Source organism: Pseudoliparis swirei, chromosome 12 (genome assembly GCF_029220125.1).
Source record: "Pseudoliparis swirei isolate HS2019 ecotype Mariana Trench chromosome 12, NWPU_hadal_v1, whole genome shotgun sequence".
Lineage (NCBI taxonomy): Eukaryota > Metazoa > Chordata > Actinopteri > Perciformes > Liparidae > Pseudoliparis > Pseudoliparis swirei.
The window spans coordinates 6,055,353-6,077,364 of record NC_079399.1 but is presented as its reverse complement, the minus strand read 5'-3'; the positions used below and the strand labels follow the sequence as shown (position 1 = coordinate 6,077,364).

Genomic DNA, 22,012 nt, shown 5'->3' with positions numbered 1-22,012 from the left:
TGACTGACTGTCACCCCCAGGACTACCACCTCTTCTTCCTCCTTCTTCCCGCTCCTTCCTCTTCCTCCTCCTCCCTCCTCCTTCCTCTTCCCTCCTCCACACACGTCACTTTAACATGCACTTTAACTAAAACACACCACTTGAAGCACACACCCAAACACTTCACATTATTTGTTGTCTTTCTGTCGTGTTGATTGTTGTTTGTTTTGTCATGTCCAAATGTTGCACCTTCCACCAAAAAAAATTCCTCGTTTGTTTGTGAAAACATTCCTGGCAATAAAACTGTTTCTGATTCTGATTTCTCTAATATTATAACATAAATCCATTTAATTTGAAACCTTCAAAATAAAAGCACGGGATATTTTTCTTACATTTCTTGAAGAAAAGGGGATGAATATGTCTTTCAGGTTCTCAGGGCCCACGTAAAATGATGAGGCGGGCCGGTTTTGGCCCGCGGGCCTTGTGTTTGACACCTGTGATCTAATGTGAGGCAACCGAGATCAATTCATGACATAATTGTTCCCTCTTTGGTTACGAGTGGGAAGTAATAATATTTGAATAGATCTCATTCAGCTCTCAAAGCAGATTAGTATAGTTCAGATGGAGATACAACGTTGCATTCAGGGCCCGGGGTTTAACCCGCGAGCCCGGCAGCACACGAGATGACCTACATCTCAGCCCGGGCTTCTAGGGAGAGATCATGCTGTGATTCACACACACGCAGAGGAACGAGGACGGGGATGGCGTCAGCGGCGCGATGCGAATACATCGAGGTCGACCCCGTGGAAACTTCTAACGAAGAGTCGTCGAAAACTGAAATCGGTATTTCTTTACACGAGGCCGCTCTCCTCTAAAGCCGCGTTCCAGGTGCACGTTAGTCTCCACGGAGGAGCCGGTCTCTGATGTACTTCAGCACGCGGCTCGCAGGATGTTTGATTCATAACGTGATTCAGTTCCAGCCGGTGAAGAGATAATATAAAACCGAGAGAGAGAGGGGGGGGATTATCGGTCTCAACGTGGCTTCTCTTCTACGTATTTCATTTCATCGGGATTCACATATTGTGCTGAGGGGAACGAGGGCGGCCTTCACCTCGAGGCCATGAAGAGCTCAGAGACTCACGGAGGATCAAAGACGTGATTAAGGGTGGAGGAACCTGAGATTCTAACCTTACATATATACGTGAATATATGTATATATACTAGTGCTGTGAAAAATAACGCGTTAACTCAGTTAATTCAATTACAGGTTTAACTAGTTATTTATTTTTAACGCATTTAACGCATGCGCAGAATGAGCTTCCAATCCGTCTGTTGTTGGTCGTCGGGACGAAAAAAAAGCCACTTGCAAAATGAGCTTCCAATCCACCACTTCAATCTGAACTCTGTCCGCTCTCATGCAGACGGTCTGTTCATCGGTAATGATCCTTCCGCAGGTTCACCGACGGAAACCTTGTTACGACTTTTACTTCCTGTAGATCAGGGTCTCAACACGTCGATCGCGACCTGCCAGTCGATCGCGGCGTAGTGTCGGTAGATCGCATGACATTAAAGAGATTGGCCCGCCCCCTGACATGTTCTCTAGAGCACGTCTTTGTTCTTTTATTAAACTAAACGTCTGTTGTTGATCGTATCTCCACAGCAGCATGTCATTTCTGTCTCTTCGCGTTGCGTTAACACTACACGACCGGTGGCCCTCACCTCGGTGGTCATGAAATGCTTTGAGAGGCTGATAAAGGACTACATCTGCGCCTTCCTCCCTTCCTCCATGGACCCGCTGCAGTTTGCTTATCGCCCAAACAGATCCACGGATGATGCTGTCTCCCAGGTACTGCACACCACACTCTCTCATCTGGACAGCCAGAGGGGGGGCTATGTGAGACTGCTGTTCATTGATTATAGTTCAGCTTTCAACACCATAGTCCCCTCCAGACTGGCCGGCAAGCTGATTGAGCTGGGACTGAACACCCCCCTGTGTGCTTGGATCCTGGACTTCCTGACCGCCAGGCCACAGGTGGTCAGGGTGGGCAGACACACCTCCAACCCCCTCACCCTGCACACAGGATCCCCAGGGTTGCGTCCTCAGCCCCTACTGTACTCCCTGTACACACATGACTGTGTGGCCAGGTTCAGCTCAACACCATCATCAAGTTTGCGGATGACACAGTGGTGGTGGGCCTGATCTCCGACAACGACGAGAAGGCCTACCTGGAGGAAGTTGCTGATCTGTCACTCTGGTGCCAGGACAACAGCCTCCTCATGAATGTCACCAAAACTAAGGAGCTGATTGTGGACTTTAGGAGGGTACAACAACAGAGGACGTACTCACCACTGGGGATTAACGGGACTACTGTGGAGAGGGTGAGCGGGTATAAATACCTGGGAGTCCACATCACCGAGGATCTGACATGGTCAACGAACACAGACACTCTGGTGAGAAAGGCAAGGCAGCGCCTCTACCACCTCAGGCAGCTGAGGAAATTTAAAGTTTCCCAGAGGGTCCTTCTACTCTGGAGCTGTAGAGAGCGTCCTGACAGGAAGCATCACAGCCTGGTTTGGCAACTGCTCCGCTCAGGACAGGAAGGCTCTGCAGAGAGTAGTGCGTTCGGCTGAACGCACTATTGGAACTACACTCCCCACCCTGCAGGACTTGTACACCAGGAGGTGCAGAACCAGAGCCGGCAGGATCATGAAGGATCCTCACCACCCCAACAACAGACTGTTTCAGCTGCTGCGGTCAGGCAGGCGCCTCCGTAGTCACGCTGCAAGAACAGAGAGACTGAGACGGAGTTTCTTTCCTCAGGCCATCAGGATTGTGAACTCCGACCTCACCAGGACCCCCACATAGACCCACACAACTGCCCCTCTTAGGCACACACACACACACACACACACTTAGTGTAAATATTGTACTGTAAATATTGTGTTGTTTTTTATTGTAAATAGTGTGTACTTGTTGCCCTTGCACATTCCTGCTGAGCATTGCCACTTTCATTTCACTGCACACCCTGTGTGTGTATGTGACAAATAAAACATCTTGAATCTTGAATCTTATCGATCTCCGTCTCGCACGCCACAGAGCTCCGTGCGCGCGCATCGGGACCGAGCAAAAAAAAAGTCACTTGTCAATCTGTCCACCTTTAGATTGTATCATGGTGGAGTTAATGGTTGACAAACAAGAGAAAAATGCTCTGTTTAACCCTCCTGTTACCTTTACATTTACGAACATATTTTACCCTCAGGGTCAATTTGACCCCAGCAATTAAAACCTCCAGAAAATTATTAGAATTAATATTGCTTCCCAAGTTTAAGTGTGAGGTACTTTATGTTTGTTTGTTGACTACCTAAATAGCCCTTTAAATAAATAAAAAAGTTGATATTTCTGATATGTTTGACACAGTGAAAACAGCCTGGGGTCAAATTGACCCCAAAGAACACCGACATTAAACATTGAATGGGGTCAAATTGACCCGAAAGGTAACAGGAGGGTTAAACATTCTGTTTAGGATGAAGATGTATTAATGTTCCATATGGAAGAAAATTGCTAAATAACTACTGAGTTGCAGCACCATTGTATAGAAGAATGTATAAATGTATATATCCGTCTTTTGTCATAAATCTCTATGTTCTCACAAAATATACCGAGAATATCGGTAATATGTGATTAATCATGATTAATCCACAAAAACCTGTGATTAATCCGATTAAAATTTTTAATCGTTTCACAGCCCTAATATATACATATATACATATGTATGTATATAGATATATATTTACATATGTATGGATATACACATATATATATATATTTACATATACTGTATATACATATGTAAATAATATATATATATATATGGTTCTTTGAAATAAGTTTTTTTGAGAAATCATAGGTTAGGGCACTTGTAAGCTTGATCGCTTCAGCCTCGACCCTTTCGGTCAGCCACTTTCTTCTTTTGTTGAATTCTTGCTTAGATGTCACGTGACAATGTTTCCATGGTGACGGACAAGGTCGCGGAGATCGAAGGCACTGACAATAAGTGACTTGATAGCTGTCACTGTCTGTCTGTGATATGCTGGTCTAACTTATTTGTTTAAGACAAGAATGACGGCGCCAGCCATGGCAAAACCCGCTACTGCCCCCTACTGGCGAACACGAGTATCGCCCTGCAGCCACTTCAGGTGAAAGCAGGATAAGGAGGTGAAATAAGGATGATTGGGGCAAGGTACTAACACACTGCAATACAATAACAATTCTCATGACAATATTTGCCCTTCAAATATCCAGGGTGCCACTTATGTATATATGTACTTATGTGTGTGCATATATATGTATGTGTGAATGTATATATATATACATATATGTGTATATATTATATATACACATATATATATATATATATATATGCTGTCAGGTGCTGAGCAGAGAGAGGACTGATGGTGTCTAGATCTTATTATATGATCAGAAAACTTATTTCCGTTTCTATGATTCAGGATTATCTGTTTCTGTGTTTCAAAGCCAACCCACCAACATCTCCTGAGGCGCCGTGGTCCCCGGGAAGGGGCCCCGACCGCCACAGAAAACTGTCACGCTTGTAGTACTCGGCCTTCTGGGAGTTCCGGTGCCAACTGGGTGCTCTAGAGTTCTGCATGTGAAAGGATGGGGGACCGGAGGACCGGCCTCATCTGAAAACAAGTGGGCTTTGTTGTTGGGATTCTGTGCTCGTCACCGATTGGTCGGAACAAACACCACGTCGGAGGCCGAAGGTCATATTTGATTCGTCCAAAACAAAACATGCAAAAAGTATCGAATAACCGTCACCACGGTGGCTTCAGAGATTACTCATCAGGTCATTTCTGTATTTCTACAGTGGAGGATGATCAACTTGTAAATATGATAAACAAACACGTTCATCTGAGCATTTAGCACAAAGATGACATTCCAAAAAGTTCGGGGTTGAGCGAGTTATGATTTCACATAATTTGAAGTGAGGCGCATCAATTCCCCGGCTTCCTTTAAACACCCAGAGGCTACACTTTAGTTATGATTAGATTCGACTGACCCCACAAATACCTCCCTGGGATTTGGAAACAAGTCTTTGTCTCATTCCAATTTTCTAATGGCAACAATCCCAGATCCAACTCGCTGCCAAGTGTTCTTGGCTCGCTTTATACATCACGTGATGATATGTCTTCAGATGTTTTACAGATATCCATCTGGACGGACGTGGAATGGGCCCACTGGGGGTCTGTAAAGCATCTCTGTGGTCCAGTGTTACCGGGCAGACTGAAGGCGACTGTACATGACTCCCCCTACAGGAGTCAGACAGGCTGCCATGTTATTACAGTGTATTACAATGTGTATGACACGGTAGCCGAGCGTGAGATATGATCGTTAGCAACGCAAAGTACCAAGTAAAGACAACTATACATTAATTTTGGATTCTGCCGGATGCTTTGCAAAACACTCAAAGTATATATATACTTTTTTTTGTATGTCTATTTTTTTTTGTTAATATGTCTAAACAAATAAAAAATGTAAGTATCAAAAAATAGAAAAGTCCACTGGAGAAAATAAATAATTCATGGGCTGACACACACACACACACAAAGCTGAACTCAGATATCCAAAATCTTGTTTTAATGAACTAGCAATAATGTACAATATTAAAAGTTGACTAAACAGAAAAATAAAAGAGACGCCATGATATTCACAAGAAGTTCGTGTCCTCGTGACTCCTGAATCCAGCAGAGAGGGGGAGGAGCTGCAGATTCTTCACCTCTCTAATAAATCAGTTCCGCTGATTTCTGTCGAAGAAGTTGAGATTGTTGCACGTTGACTTCATGTACTCGTGATTTTAAGCGAAAAGGTATACAATGTACCTCTGCGGGTTTCTTGTTTATAAAAATACAATAAACATTTTTCTTAAATCCTTACTTTTGAAAAATTTCGTCGGTGATGCGGATAAGTGCGCGAGAGGCCGCGGTCATGATTGTAATTGTGTGTGTTTACCTACATGGGTGTGTGTGCCTGCTGCTGCTGCTGTGTGGGGACAGGGGAGGCGACGGCAGAGGACGCCGAGAGTGAGGAGGTGGGGGGTTGAGGGGCGGAGGAAGAGGAGGAAGAGGAGGAAGAGGAGGCGGCGGCAGCGGTGGCGGTGGCAGCGGTGGCGGCTGCAGCGGCGGCCGCGGCTGATGATGAAGTCTCTATCAAGCTGCTGTGTGTGATGAAGCGCAGTCGCAGCTTCATGGCCGGACGCAGAGTCATGATGATTTTCTCGACCTGGAGAAAGATGGAGAGAGAGAGAGAGAGAGAGAGATGGAGTGAAGCACAGATTTACAGATTAATTACCAGCTCCATATGCATCACATTCATTTAAGTAGCATCAACCCTGTTGAATCTCTTCACCCAATACATCTCACACACACACACACACGGTATTGTCTCTTAAATTTAATTACACCGGTCCAAGCCTCGAGCACAATGGCGCTATAGTTTAATCTACTCCAATTAACTCTGGCGTCGTGTCTGGCCACCAGCGGGGATGCTTTTCGCCGCACAGGTGGCGACAGATTCGAGCTAAAAATACGGGAAAATTACAACAATCGTCTCCCGAGGAGCCGCGGGGGTCACAGCTGTCATTCTAATTAAAGTCGGTGTGAAGAAGGTCTCCATTCGTCATCTGATATGTTGTGACATTTAAAAAAAATAAAAAGACACACACACACACACACACCTGCTCCTTGACGCTGTCCCCGGTGTACATGTACTTAATGTGGTACAGGAAGTCACAGATGGGGTCCATGTAGCTGAGGTGTTGGCAGTGCTGGTCCACCGCCTGCAGCATCTCGTAGAAGGCCACGCTGATCTGACGCACACACGGACACGAGCAGACGTTGAGACAGTGAACGCCTCACCACGACGGTCTCAATGTGATGACACATTCTATATGAACCGAGATCGGATAAACTTCCAATCATACTTCTGTTTTAGGTGGTTTAGGTTATTTCAGGGGAACAATGAGTTGGAATAGTTACACAAATCAATACGTTTCTTTTCTAAACATAGTAAATATAAAGCTGTGTGAGGCCCTGGTGTTTTTGTCCCGTGAACTAGACTAAAGGCCTTTTTCACCAGCATTTCTGACTGAGTATCTGTGACGTGTGTGTGTGTGTGTCTGTGTGTGTGGGGAGTTGTTGGCATCAGCGCCTCTTGAGAAAGCAACAAGCACAAACACCACCGGCCAAACCACAGGTGTCAAACACAAGGCCCGCGGGCCGAATGCGGCCCACCACGTCATTTCATGCGGCCCCTGACGGCTTAAAAGACACATGATCACCTTTATATCCCGTGCTTTTATTTTGAAGGTTACAAATTAAATGGATTTGTGTTATAATATTAGAGAAATGTTCTTGTGTGCAATATTTCGTCTCTCAAATAAACAATAATCAAATGCAAAGAGAGTTATTTAACAACATGTTCGGGAGTAGTTTAGATACCGGCCCTTTAAGAGGCTGCCGTGATGCTGATGAGTTTGACACCCCTGTGCCAAACAATGGTCTTCTTCTCAACGGGCTCTGCATTCGTACAGCTGAACATATCAATCTGACGTTAGGGAACATTATCGTGCGTTATTTTGTGCGTTTTAATAATAGTTATTGCACTTGTCCTCTCCGGTGAGACGACCGTGTACCTCCAGCATGCATCGAGTCCTCTCCTGCTGGAAGCGCTGCAGGAACGGCCCGACCAGGTGGTACACGTAGAGCAACTGGAACTCCGTCTGCACGACGGGCTTCAGGGTCTCCGACAGGAATCTTCAAACACACACACACACACACATTATGAAACATGACACCTATGACTGAAACGGGGACTCAAAGAGCATCAAGGAGGATGAGAGGGTGAGGGGAGACGTCCTCACTTGGGGATCAGAGACAGCTGCCCGATGGACGAGTGGTGCCACACGGCGTGCGCCAACGCCAGCACGTAGCTGCAGTTCATCTCGCTGTAGCTCTGGTGGCAGGCGGTGAAGTCCAGCAAGGCGAAGGGATAACCGGCCCACTCCGTCTCCGACGTCAGCACCGGGGAGCCGATCACGGACACGATGCGGTCTTGGAGAACGATCCAGTAGGGCTCCTAGAGGGAGGGGGGGGGACACGGGGAATAATCTGGGCGTGAATTCATCAGATGGTTCGCGGACTAATCCGATCTGTCGGGGAGCGGTTCTGCTTACAGGAAGTGCGGTTATCACAAGTCCGATGGCGTTCATCCACGCTGTGATGTTCTCTCTGGGAACCAGAGGCTGGCTGAACGGGGGAAGAGGTTGTGAATCATCACACACACACACACACACACACGACCAAAGCGCCCAATAACCGTTCTCATTACAAAAATAGCCGGGTTCTACATTCAGGGGCGGAACCTAAAGTCCGTTGTACCTCGTCAACACCACGTCGAGCAGAGCGTTGCCGACGTCTTTCCCTGAGACGGCCAACGCCATCAGCTCCACGCAGGTGACGTGCAGGGCGTGGGCCGCGGGGTTGGGGAACTCGTTGAACCGCCAGTCACAGGTGGGGAAGGGACCGGGAGACTTGCCCGCCATCGGTGAGAGAGAGAGTTAGGGAGGCCAACGGGCCCTCAGAGGACAGAGGCACGAATGTGTGACGCGTCCCTGCTTTTAACGACACGCTCGAACTCCGTCTATCGATCCACGAGACGCCGCTTCCATCTCGCGTTCGGCGCCGGACTAAAAAGCTACATCGGCTGCAATAAAATGAGATTAAATTAAGTCGTAAAACTACGATCTTGCTGACCATAAATCAAAAAGCTATTAAGGGACACTAGACATATTTGCAGTGGGGTAAATGTATTATTCAGGGACCCCGGGGGACCCATTACTTTTTATTAGCCAGCACCAGGGTCAGTCAGAGAGGGCTGTCTTCGACTAGCACGGGGGAGATTCATGAAGGATATTGTCCACCAGGCGTCCAATCAGCTTGCAGTAGTAGGTGTCGTCGGGGATCCACACGTTGTCCTCTCTGGCGTTCATGCCACACTTCAGATAGGTTTCACTCAGGCACCAGCCTGGGGCGCGGTTGTCCTAGAAAGAAACCCCCAAAGAACGTCATCTGACAAGCGTTGGAGTTGTTATTACATAAAGAGGAGAAACCAACGGAGAATGACTATATGCCGGAGAAATGTACGGTTTGGATAAATAATACATCCTCTAAACGACGAAACGAAAAAGCTCTCGTCTCCGGTGAGCGTGTCCTCCTCCCTCTACCTTCAGTGACGACATGATGGCGTGCACCAGTTTCCTCTTCAGGTTGGTTCTGTCTCTCAGATGTCGCTCGTAGTAGTGGAGTGTGTTGTACAGGTAGGTGACTGGGCGGTCTGCACACACACACACACACACACACACACAGAGAAGCACATTCACATCGGCGTGCACAAACCATCTCCCTCTTTCATCCCCGTGTATTCCAAGTGAACCGCACTCACCGTGGAACTTGTACAAGCCTCCCAAATGGTCCAGCAGCGTCTCCAGAGACTTGGAGACGGGAAGCAGCTCCAGGAAGCGGTGGATGACGATGTCGAAGACGGGCAGGAAGCGCAGGCACACGTTGCCAAAGTAGATGGGCAGGTACTGCGGCTGCAGTTGCATGGGAGGGTTGACTTGCTCCGCGAGTCCCTCAAAGTACAGCTTCTCGGGGTATTTCTGGGAAAGAAACAACAAAACACGGTTGACCTCAGACCTGGGTTTCTCTCCATCAAATCAGATGGATCTTCCGTGGCGAGGATGTACTTTTACACTTTTACAAGCGTGTTGTTGCGCACCTTGTGGTAGCTCATGTGCTTGTTGTGCCAGTCACTCTGCAGCCAGTGCTCCGGAGAGTTATCCTTGACAAAATCGTTGACCCGGTTCCGGAAGTCGTTGGGCTTCAGCAGCAGCAGCTGGATTATGAAGTAGCAGACCTGAGCCTCGTTGCCCTCGTGGCTGCGCATCGCCTGGACGCAGAGGGGAAAAGGGACGGTGAGACACACAGAGCGCGTTCATAGTGTGAATATATTTCTACAGCGCGCGGGCGTCTCCTCACCAGACACAGGATGAGTCGGTCCAGGGTGACGATGTTGTACTTCCAGACCATGTCGTTGAGTATCTCGATGCACTTGTTGAGCTGCTGTCCGCCGGCCGACGTCGAAAACTCGTAGACGAGAAAGTCGGCGAACGTTCTCACGTGGGCCACCAGCGCACGAGCCCCGATGCGCTCCAAGACCCTGAGGGACGCACAAATCAGTCGCGAGTAAGCTCATCATCATCATCATCGTCTCAAAGCAGCACTGTATTCTCCCGCTGGGGCAATTAGCCACAGAGGTTGCTTAGCGATATGCGAACGTTTCCCCCCCCCCCTCGGGCCAATTAGTTGAAACTAAATGCCTGAACATCGGTGGTGAGATGCAATGTGTCGGTGTGTGTAGTAAATAAATGTGTGTTTACGCCATCGGACCTGAAGCCTATCTGGTTGATGTAGTCCGTCTCCAGCAGCATCTTCCACAGCAGACAGAGGAACAGTGGGGGGGAGCCCTGCATGGAGAAGTGAGTGATCATGTCGTTCTCGTTGGCCATGGACTTCCACTTCCTGTACTCCTCCTCCACGTTCTTCTTCAGGTTGAATCGAGACTCCTGGGGAACGTTGTTCTGTTTGAAGAACGCCTGATGGGGAGAGAGCGAGAGAGAGAGAGAGAGAGATTCATGATAACAGGAATAATGCATCCGATTTGAGGTGAAATATATTAGAGTTGGTGTCATTGAAGCCTAAGTGACCGTAGTGCACCTGTAGTGGCGCTGGGAAGCAGGACAGCGTGTGTGAGGCCCAGTTATGAGGCGTGAAGGTCATGATGGTCTGGAGGATGTCTTTACACCAAGTCCCCTGGATGGAGTCGGAGCCCGTGAAGAAGTCTAGACACAGATTGACATTGATTTCAGGCGTCCCCATGCAAAACCATGTTGACATGGTCGAGTCTTGCATGTATTTGGGCATCACGATGATAAAAAGACGACCTTTCACAGGAATACGTGTGTTGCAGTTTGACAGATCCCTCGTGACATTGTTTTAAAGCATTTATCTTTCACCTTATGTCTTCACCTTTTCATTCATTTGCCGGCGTGCCTCTCTTAACTTCAAACAGAAAGACGCGTGAACGAGGGTGACGAAGGTCAGCGACACAATCGTCGGCACTCGGCAGAATATTTCATTTGAACTTTACAACAAACAATAGTAGAAAGAAGGCAGAATCCATTACACCTGGGAGCTCGTATCGACCTGCACTTAGAATTCAAGTTCCTGTCCTCTGGTTCCCACCTCAGACAACTATTAAAAACAAACGGCTATAAATCACCACCTCTCCAACATTCTCTTGTCCGCACGTTCTTTCTTTTCTTTTAAATATTGGAACTTTTTGACTTCTTGTGTTCACCTTTAACTCTTGTACGTTTAATGTGATAGTTATGCATGTTTCTTATAATATATATATACACATCAGTAACCTGCCTGAGAATTACATTGTTCCATGAAAGTGTAACATAGTAATATATATATATATACACACATATTTATATATATATATATAAATAAATATATATATATAAATATGAATATATATATATAAATATATATATATGTCTCGTGTGTCTCACTTTTGTTTTTATATCTACTTGCAGAACAAGAAAAAATAAAAAGATCTTGAACTTGTAACAAACTGGAGAATAACATAAAAATAAAAGTAGAAGCAGAGCGAGCGCTAACCTGTGATGTGCGTGGCTCTGGCCAGAGTGAGGATCAAGGCGCGGTTCAGCTCTTCGGACTCCGCCGACAGAACCGTCTTTGGGTCGTTGAGGAAGCGAGTGAACTGGGGCTGCACCTCCGAACTCCCCAGAGCCGTGATCAACCGCAGAGCCGTGCTCTCGACACTGGGGACGAGACGCAAAGTCAGACGTCTACGAGAGAGGCCGTTATCGCCCTGGAGACGGCCTCGTTGGTGTGTAACGTTGTGAAGTATACAGGTGCTCAGGTGGTACATCTTATTTTAACGATACAACACTCTTCCAGACGCATCATTCAACAACCCGGCTAACTATGCACTGCATCATAGCGATGAGGCAGAACATGTGAAGAAACCCGATGCTTCACCTTTTCTGCAAAGAGACATTTAATGTCTCTGCAAACAGAAAGACCAGGACACGATAAAATAGACTAACCGTACATTTTTCTGCAAGATCGGTGGATCGTGTGCAACTCACTCTGTATGAATAAACAGTCTCCAGTGTAGAGAACACTGGTTCTCATTCTTTTGACGTCGAGTGTGCGACCACGTTACCATAGATGCAGCTGGTTCTGGTTGGTCTGAGGCACGGCAGCCAGGCTGTGCAGGTGACTCAGAAGCTGGACCCGGTAGTGCGGCTGAATGTGGTGCATCCTGTAGCTGAACATCTCCAGGAGCGTGTGAAGGATTCCCCACGCGTGAGACTTGAACACGTTCGGCAGCAACTGGCCTGGACGGAGAAGCGAGAAGAAAGAAAGAAAGAAGAAGAACAAATACTTTTATTGTCATGTTACATATAGTTATATACAGATATGAGATGGATTCTCTGCATTTAACCCATCTTTAGTTATTGTGGACACTTCGACATGAAGCTGTTGGGTATAGCGGGGATCGAACCGACTACCCTGCGATTGCAGGACAACCACTCTCTGAGCTCCAGCCGCCCCAAGAAGAAAGCGTCACATCATCCAACCTGCTCAACACAGTGGCCCTGCAGCGAGGACTGAATTTAAAATCGGACCGGGACGCGGCGGAAGAGTTGCAACACTCCTGTAACGGCCGACAAATTATCCTTCAGGTTTGTAAACTACGCTCTGAAAAGTTTTCCCACACGGCGGTGAATTAAAAAAAAAAGGGTTTCTGTAACTCACTGATGAATCCTTTGATGCCCAGGGACTCGATCTCCATGTAGACCAGCAGCCGGCTGTATGTTTCCACCAGCGCGGGGGCCAGGGTGATGCTGGATTTGGCTTGGGCCAACTTTATGACCCGCGTGGCAATACTGTGGATCAGACTGCAGAGCGGGGGGGACAACGACACACATTAAACCATCTGCTCTAGTCTTATTTTAAAATTATCTTCACATCATTCCGTCTGTTTCTTTATCCACGCGTCATCCCCTTGCCTCATCTTGGCGTGCACCGTGAGCGAATCCAGCAGGCTCATGGGCAGCGGGGTGACCGACCCGGACGCCATGCAGTTGGTGCCGGGCAGGTTGATCCTCATGGACCCGTTTCCGTAAATGGTCTCGACGAGGACGCCCATCGGCAGGGTGAAGCACTCGGAGTTGGTGCTGTAGGCGTTGCACAGCAGGGCGATCTTGTAGTCGGACATACCCAGAGTCTTGTTACGCAGCGACTGTTGGAGGAACCTGGCAGACGGGAGGCGGGGAAGCAGAAACGATGAGAGCGTCGACAGATGACGGTAGTTTTGGTTTCGGGGTATTTACTGGATGCTGAGCACATATTTCAGGATGCGTTCATTTGAAAAGAGGCGTACTCGTGGTGTAGCTTCAGAGAGTGGGGAATGGGTATCTGCAGTTTGGAGTTGTCGTTCTGAGCTTTGCGGTTCAGGTGGATCCAGATGCAGGTCATGGCAAAGGAGTGAGTCGACTGGGGCTTGTTAATGTCTGGAACCGGAATGCACTGGAGTGGGAGACAAGACAGGGATGAACGTGACGGCACCGCCGCTAAATTATGATCACGAGCACAATCACTTCTACAGAAATCCGTTCAGACCTCCTTTTCTGGGTAAAGCAGGTCAAACAGCTTCATGACGGGCAGGAAGTCCGCCAAGGCGTTCTTCTGAATGCTTCCCGATATGAACTGCAGCAGGACCCACATCAGGTGGTCTCTCCCTTTTATGAGACCTCTACCTGCAAGCTACAGAGGAGGAAGTCAACGACACGGGTCACATCAGTGGACACGGGTTCTGAATTTGTTTTTAACCCACATTTCAGCGCAATAAAGACCAGAGAGCTGGTATTAAGTTCCTCCTTTTTACCTAATTTTACTGGCATTTGGTTGATTTGAATATTCTATGGCCTGCTTTTTATCTTCTCCGTTTGTTTATTTATTCTATTGCACCATCTTTTACTGTGTATTTTACTTTGCTCTTTTGGCCCCTGTTGTTACTAAATTGTATTAATTGACTACTTTGTCTGTGATGAGCACAATATAAATAAACTTTACTTAATTACCTTCAGCCGATGGTTCTACATTTATCTTCAATGGATCTGAATTAGTTTATTCCTCTTTGATAACTCTTAATAGTTTGGGCTGGCAGCTACTTCTTAATTAATTTATGATTTATCATCTTGAGCGTGCATGTCACTTCTCTGACAAGATATCCTCTTTTTAAAAAGGTGTTCGATATTTTAAAAGTGTTTAGGCTTTCTGCCCCAAAAAATAAAAAAGTTCAAACAGAACTCTATGTTGTACGTTACAAATATTCATAAGAATATGATATTCCCCAAATCAAGACAAAATGCTTTTACCCAATACTCTGCATTGACAACTTCCTGTGCCACGCCCCCCCCCCCCCCTTACCTTTTGATGCAGCGACAGCACCATGTGAGGGAAGCTGGCGAACTGAAACAACACAAAGAAGATGAGCTGGGAGGAGAGGTGCTGCCACAGCAGCTGGCTGGTGCCCCCGATGTCGGCGTCAAAGTGCTCCTCGGTCTCGGAGCGCTCCATGGCGTACACCACCAGGTCCACCAGCTGCTCCTCCAGCACCGGGCAACGCTGCTTATGCTGACGGGGGAGAGGGGGAGGGTTGGAGGAAAGAAAAAATAAAGTGGGAATAAGAGAGAGAGCGGAAGTTAAAGGGAAAAGGGAAAGATGTCCCGAGGACAGAAGGAGAAGAAGAGGGTGAGGGGAAACATGGGAAGACAGAGAGGGTAAGGAAGGGGGGAGGAAGAAAGGAGGGAGGGAGAAACCATTGTTAAATTACTTCATATCCACATTTTCATGTTAATAGATACTCAAACAATTGTTAGACGTATAAAAAACAACATCATCCCATCCCTCGCATGCAGCACGGCGTCTCCTCCCCGCCTCCGTCAGCTGGGTAAACATTCCCCACCTTCATCCCCACAGATTCATTACGTCGAAGCAGATGCTACACATTAAAACGTCCACTTAGCTCGAGCTATTTGCCAAGTTGTCATTTTTTGGACCAGTGAGATACTGTTCAGATGTTCTGCTGCAGCTCCAGAGCAAACACGGCGCAGCGATCTCACTGGAAGGGTTTTTTTTGTTTCACGTGGCGGCAGAAAATAAATCACAGAGTAAGGTTCGTGCGCTCGAGGGCCGTTATGATATGTGAGACTCGACAGCCAATCAGCACTGAACTCACAAGCTAATCCGGACAAATAAGTATAAACATTTGTCGAGAATGTAATTGGTTTTACAATATTGCAGTTATTGAGCTGATTGCTTAACACCCCCACACGTACCTGTTGATGAAATGTGCATTCCCCGTGTAAATAAAGAGAGTAAACGGGATTAAAATGACGGAAATAATGTTAATGCAACGGCGAAACCAGCGGAGGTCTTGAAGATCAAAACGTGTCGGAAACTAGAACGGGCACTCGGTAGAGCGCATACCTTCACCGCAACCACTTCTTTGGTACTTTGCATGAGAGTGTGGGGAGCTTGATGTCATGTGAACATTTTGGCATTAGTTGCATGCCAATTGGATAGAAATTGACCGCGCTATGGTAAAATTAAGATTTTGACCGTTTCATGACCTTGACCTTTGACCCGATTGATCCCAAAATCTAATCAAATGGTCCCCAGATAATAACCAATCATCCCACCAAATTCCATGCGATTCAAGAAGATTTTGACCTTTTTCATGACCTTGACCTTTGACCCGATCGATCCCAAAATCTAATCAAATGGTCCCCGGATAATAACCAATCATCCCACCAAATTTCATGCGATTCGGTTTCATACTTTTTTACTTATGCGAATAACACGCATACAAATAAATAAATAAATAAATACACGCCGATCAAAACATAACTTTCCGCATTGTCAATGCGAAGGAAACAAGACATTTATTTACAGAACTACATACGAAAGAAAATGGGCAAAACGGGAGAGAATGGAGAGACGGATGGTGACAGGAAGACACATTAACAAGGTCTTAAAAGGGTAATAACTTTGGTCTTTTTCCACCTGGTCCCTATTTTCCCATGTTTGTGCGTCTAAGTGACTAACGGGGATGACATTCTTTGGAATTGCTCCGGTATTGAGCGAGACCTCTAAACGGGCCGCTCGGGCCCATCCCTCACTCTTTATTTACTTCCACTAGAAGTACTGTTGTCTTTACTGAAGATTTACTCAGATTGTTTTTGTCATTAGTGTGTGATGACATTATGGAGAGAAACTTTGCAATTAACTTTTTGCTTGAAGCTCTGACCACACACACACACACACACACACACACACACACACACACACACACACACACACACACACACACACACACACACACACACACACACACACACACACACACACACACACACACACACACACACACACACACACACACACACACACACACACACACACACACACACACACACACACACACACACACACACACACACACACACACCTGGCTGGAACTAAAAACACAGTTTTTTGGTGACAAAAACTGAAGTCCAGAGAATTTATATCCGTCTCCGACTGAAATTAAACTTGTATGATGAGCGCCAGTTAACTCAGTTGACATTAACCCTTGTGTTGCCTTCGGGTCAATTTGACCCGATTCAATGTTTCACCCTCCTGTCGCCTTCGGGTCAATATGACCCGATTCAATGTTTAACCCTCCTGTTACCTTTATATTTACTAATATATTTTACCCTTGAGGTCAATATGACCCCAGCTATTAAAATCTCCAGAAAATTATTAGAATTAATATTGTTTTCCAAGTTTAAGTGTGAGGTACTTTATGTTTGTTTGTTGACTCCCGATAGAACACCGACATTAAACATTGAATCGGGTCAAATTGACCCGAAGGCGACAGGAGGGTTAAATATTGAATCGGGTCAAAATGACCCGAAGGCAACACAAGGGTTAAGGACCATCCAGGGTTGTAAAATAAATCTGAAATGATCAATTTAGGGAAATTGGGCATCGACTGCAGCACGAATAATATAAATAAGAATAGAGGGAATGAGATGTAGAAAATTACTAGAAGATAAAGAAAGGAAACTCAAACATGAACATAACAACCAATTCCAATATTGCATAAATATTGCCATTTAACCATTTATGGCCAATTATTTTCCCTTTATAAAAGCCTCTATTATTATAATTTTACAGAAAATATTGGCCATCTGAGGCTTCAATCAATACATGTTACTGTATTGTGTAGTTATCCTGCTGCTGTATTAAAACCAGAGGTATGGTTTGCACATAAAACAAAATCGATGCAACTGAAAACGACTTCACTTACAACAATAAAGAAAGAAAGACATTCATGGTTAATGATCTGTAAACACTGATCAACCCGCTGTCATACTTTGAGTCAGCTTGTCTGTTTGTGTACCTGCCCAGTATTTACTTGGCCACATCTGCCTCTTTCCAGAGTCTCTCCAAAGCCCTGCTGTGACCATCTCAAGCTCTGGAACATTTCTCGTCACTTCATCTCAAGTTATATATATATTGATTTCTTTTCTTCCCAGTTTCCCATTTCTATGACATCAGCGTGCCTCAAAAAGACAGAAAAAGCTAAGCGTCCAACGGGCTGGTTAGTTGGGAGGTCAGGTGACCGGGAAGAGAAACAACGACATACCTGGGCAATGTTCAGAGTCTATAGAGCGCATGGCAGAGAGACAAACAAACACAACACACAACCAGAGGACAATAGAGAGAGAAAGAAGGGGAAAGAAAACAAAGGGGGGGGGGGGGGAAAGGAGAGACATAGAGAGAGAAAGTGGTGACTAAGGAGCTAGGTTGTTCACCGTCCGTTCAGCAGAGTTAGCGTCAACTCAGCCAATTCAAAACAGACAAACTGCATTCTGGGTTATTTGTTCATAGCCGAAATGAGAGGGACGTTAAGAATCGGAGGTCTGGGTCAGTTTTGATTGTTGCATCATATGAGCATCAACCGTTCTGAGAGCTGGTCAGTGAGCTGGGCTGAGTTGAAACTGCATGAACCCAACAGGGAAAACGAACACCAGTGCATTATGGGTCAAGCGCACGGCACGTCTGATATAGCTTGTGTTACCAGGGTAACCAGGGAGGAGAGCGGTGTGAAATAAGAAATAAAATAAATGTTTAGTTTTTTTTAAAGAAAGGAATATGAGGGATAAAAACTGGGTACGGAACAAATAAAGCGAAAGAGCAGAATTGGATGAGGTCGAACAATAAGGTCAAGGAGAGAAAAAACAACAGATGAGGAGCAACGAGGGGAAATGAACAGAAGCGGCAGGTAGGGGGACGAGTGTGAAAAGAAAAGGGGGATTAACTAAAAGGGGTGAAATGGACAGGAGCGGTGAGTGCAGGTGAAGGGCCTGTTACAGGAGCAACGCAGCTTAAGCAGCAGAGAGGGTCGTCATACCTGCTTGTTGAGTCCTAACATGTTGCACACCATTTCTCTTGAATATGGCTGTTCTAATACGTAGCGCAGCAAGCCCGTCTGTGGCTCAAACAGGTCCTACAAGAAGTATAAAAAACATACAATTTAAAACTGCTTATGTCTGCATCTGTGTGTGAATGCCTGCGGATTATGTGAATATATTACCTTGTCAAACGGCAGCATGCCCCTCATAGGGAAGTGGAGGGTAGTGGGGTCTAATTTCCAGGAGTTACAGATGGCCCCGCTGTTGTTCACTACTGGTAACAAGCTGCACCGACCTGTGGACACGTTCACACACGGAATAACTACACTTCAGTAGAGCTTCGGCAGAACGTGAAGAAGAGTTTGACCCAGACGAGAACTCTCGATTAACAACTAAACTGAAAAATCTGAAAAATGCGTCTCTTACCACAGATGGAGTTTATTCTGGCTGTGGGTCTGAAACTGTCCACAAAGTCTGATATCAAACTGCCGAGAAGCTACGCAGAGAGGGAGATAGAAATAAATTAGAAATATCGGCTTAATTATGACATCATAGCTGCACAAACACACAATACACTCGAGCGTACCCAGTGTGATAGCTGCCCTTCTGGATACATTTTTCTAATTTCTGCGATGGCAAAGTAGGCTGGCAGGAGGCAGGCATTTCTGTCTAGGATGTACTCCACCACCTGGAATACAAGAAGTAAGAAGTTAAAGTGATAGATTTGGTGTGCTTCCAGATCATTATTCAAACTAGTTAAGAAAAATAAAGAAATCAAGTTATATTTAATAAGAATGAAAATCACCTCTCTGGCGGTCAGAAGCTGTTGAACTATAGCCGAGCTGACAGTGGTGGGAATGGTTTGTATTTTATCCAGTACAGCTTTCAACAGATCTCGAACACCCTGAAACACACACACACACACACACACAGGGTGATGGTAGATTTAAAATCCCACCACTGTCAGAGGTAAGGGCAACACGTCTCTTGAAAAGAATGAATTATGCAACTTTGAGATGTGCCAGAAATGTACTTGTTGATAATTGATCATTGTGTGTGTGTGTGTGTGTGTGTGTGTGTGTGAGTGTGAGTGTGTGTGTGTGTGTGTGTGTGTGTGTGTGTGTGTGTGTGTGTGTGTGTGTGTGTGTGTGTGTGTGTGTGAGTGTGAGTGTGAGTGTGAGTGTGTGTGTGTGTGTGAGACCTTATAGTCCATCCCTCCGATGATCTTGCGAATCAGTTTAAAAGTTAAGGCCCACAATTGAGTCCTCTCCCACTCCAAACTGTCCGAGCTTATCAGAGCTACACACACCATCCTTCAGACAGACGAGATTCATCAGATGCACAATTAAGACAAATAACTGACAACAAAGCATTACATTGTATTTGTACATTTAATTATCGATTTTAAAAACTCAGAGGAACCTTGCATGGTAAAAACAAACAATATAAACATGAGATGACAAAACAGTAAGAAATGAAAATAAAACATACATATCTAATATCACAGGTTAAAGGCAGATTTATGTCAAATACATGTTAATGAGACTTTATGTATCCTATAAATAAGTAATATTTGTAATTATGGTATTATCATAAACCTTAGGGATGATTCATCCATTCTATGTATATCTTAAGGCAAGAACAGTGATACTGCAGCCTCAACATACAAAACTAAAAACAATTAACTGGATAAAATGTCATTCTGTCAAGCCCCAGAGTATATATTCATACTTATTTAGTGTGTGTGTGTGTGTGTGTGTGTGTGTACCTGGGCGGTAACAGACTGGTCTCCACAGCCATCGCTAGACAGTCATGGAGGAAGGAGATCCTTTTGGGACTGTGCTGGCTGTGTATGAAGCGCACTATCCACTGCACACACTGTTCATGAGACTCCTGCAGAAAGACATGGAGGGAATTGATACATCCAGCCAATCACACGTCATCTTGTGTGCAAGCGTGTGTGTGTCTTTCGATACCTGTGGCAGAGTCCCCCAGTATTGCCTGAAGGCTCCCAGACAACTGATCAGTTTAGTCCTCTCATCTTCATGAGTGTCCATCAACATCCTAAAACACAATAGAAATGTCAGAGCATTTTTATTTATTAGTGTACATTGGAAGATATTCTTGTTTTTTCTGCTCAAACATAAAGCGTGTAACTCTACATCAACATTGCACTTTCTACCGTGCAACTCGTCAGACCCTGCTTCAACCACATACTGACAAAACGACAGATGCTGCGAGAGTGTTAAGTGCCCCATCTTACCCAGCGAAGGCCTCTTCTATCATCTCGGTTTTCTGAGGAAAGGAAAAGAACAATTAAATTGAGAAGATTTGGGAGGAAAATGGGTTTGATTCGATTTTTTCATCATAACAGTAATCACAATAAAAACAGTTATCTGCTCTGTTGCCTCAATACTATGGACTGTAACTAATAGTTGTAGGGAGTATACTACTTTCTTAGTATAACTTAATATCACAAAACCATTCACAATTGGTTTGAAAATGAAAACACCCTTTTCAAGTGAGGAAACGATACATTCTAACGGTAATCTGCAAGTCTACATATACAAATAATAACATTAACGCTAGTTAGCTACGTGAGTTCCTCTCTTAGCTGTTTGTTTGTTTGTATATATCTAGATATATTTAGATATATACAATAGATATCTAGATATCTATATATATCCACTGTATTCAGGAGTTCTGTGATCTTTGCTTTGTTGTTCCGGCTACTAGTTTTCACATTAGGTTTATTAGTGGACATATGATAAAGAAGGCTAACGTTGTCTGACATGCTACCGAATGTTAGCATTAAAACCAGTTAATAAAGGCACACATTACCACAACATCCTCAAAGATGCTCTGGAGCTGCGTTTCCATCGATAGCGCCATGTTTTCATTAACAAAAGTCAGATATTTCAGAGAAACATTGTACAAAACGAGCGAGTTACTGCTTTCATCCAGTCAGATAAAGCTCTCAACAAGCTAAACGCTAACAGCCACTACGATGCGTGCGCGGCAAGACGCGCAACCTCATAAACAATCCGTAGTGATCGTGCGCCAGACGCACAGTTCCGCTTTATATTTGTCATCATGATGCGTTCGCGGAACCCAAATTCCTGTGTCATTAACGTGTGAACTTATTTATATATGATTGAAAAAACAAAAGCGTGTGGCAGAGTGGTAGAAAGATGAAATGTAAAACTTAATACGGGATGGAAATGAAAAGACGATATACAAAACACATGACCAAAACTATTTTGCAATCTTACATATCAAACGTATCAGCCCTGTTTAAAGTATGGATTACTTTGCCTTAACAAAGCGACTAA

At 45.3% G+C, this 22,012-nt stretch overlaps 1 protein-coding gene across 2 annotated transcripts; it reads right to left on the bottom strand.

The window, feature by feature from the left end:
• Positions 1-5,613: 5,613 nt before the first annotated feature.
• med23 (mediator complex subunit 23) lies at positions 5,614-21,688 on the bottom strand. 2 transcript variants are annotated; one of them, XM_056428599.1, is made up of 31 exons: positions 21,522-21,688; positions 20,944-20,975; positions 20,657-20,744; positions 20,449-20,573; positions 19,882-19,993; positions 19,486-19,584; positions 19,267-19,368; positions 19,107-19,176; positions 18,863-18,975; positions 18,680-18,775; positions 14,647-14,853; positions 13,837-13,980; positions 13,598-13,743; positions 13,224-13,469; positions 12,970-13,112; positions 12,374-12,548; positions 11,803-11,966; positions 10,831-10,955; positions 10,504-10,709; positions 10,093-10,273; positions 9,833-10,003; positions 9,497-9,713; positions 9,279-9,388; positions 8,969-9,095; positions 8,434-8,599; positions 8,229-8,301; positions 7,917-8,131; positions 7,689-7,809; positions 6,732-6,863; positions 6,008-6,277; positions 5,614-5,802 (listed from the first exon to the last, which is right to left on the bottom strand). In XM_056428599.1, exons 1-30 carry the CDS (start codon positions 21,570-21,572, stop codon positions 6,008-6,010), a joined length of 4,227 nt encoding a protein of 1,408 aa, XP_056284574.1. In that variant the 5' UTR covers positions 21,573-21,688; the 3' UTR covers positions 5,614-5,802. The 2 variants fall into 2 exon arrangements, with proteins under 2 accessions (XP_056284574.1, XP_056284573.1); XM_056428598.1 differs by having other exon boundaries at positions 6,012-6,277.
• Positions 21,689-22,012: the final 324 nt, after the last annotated feature.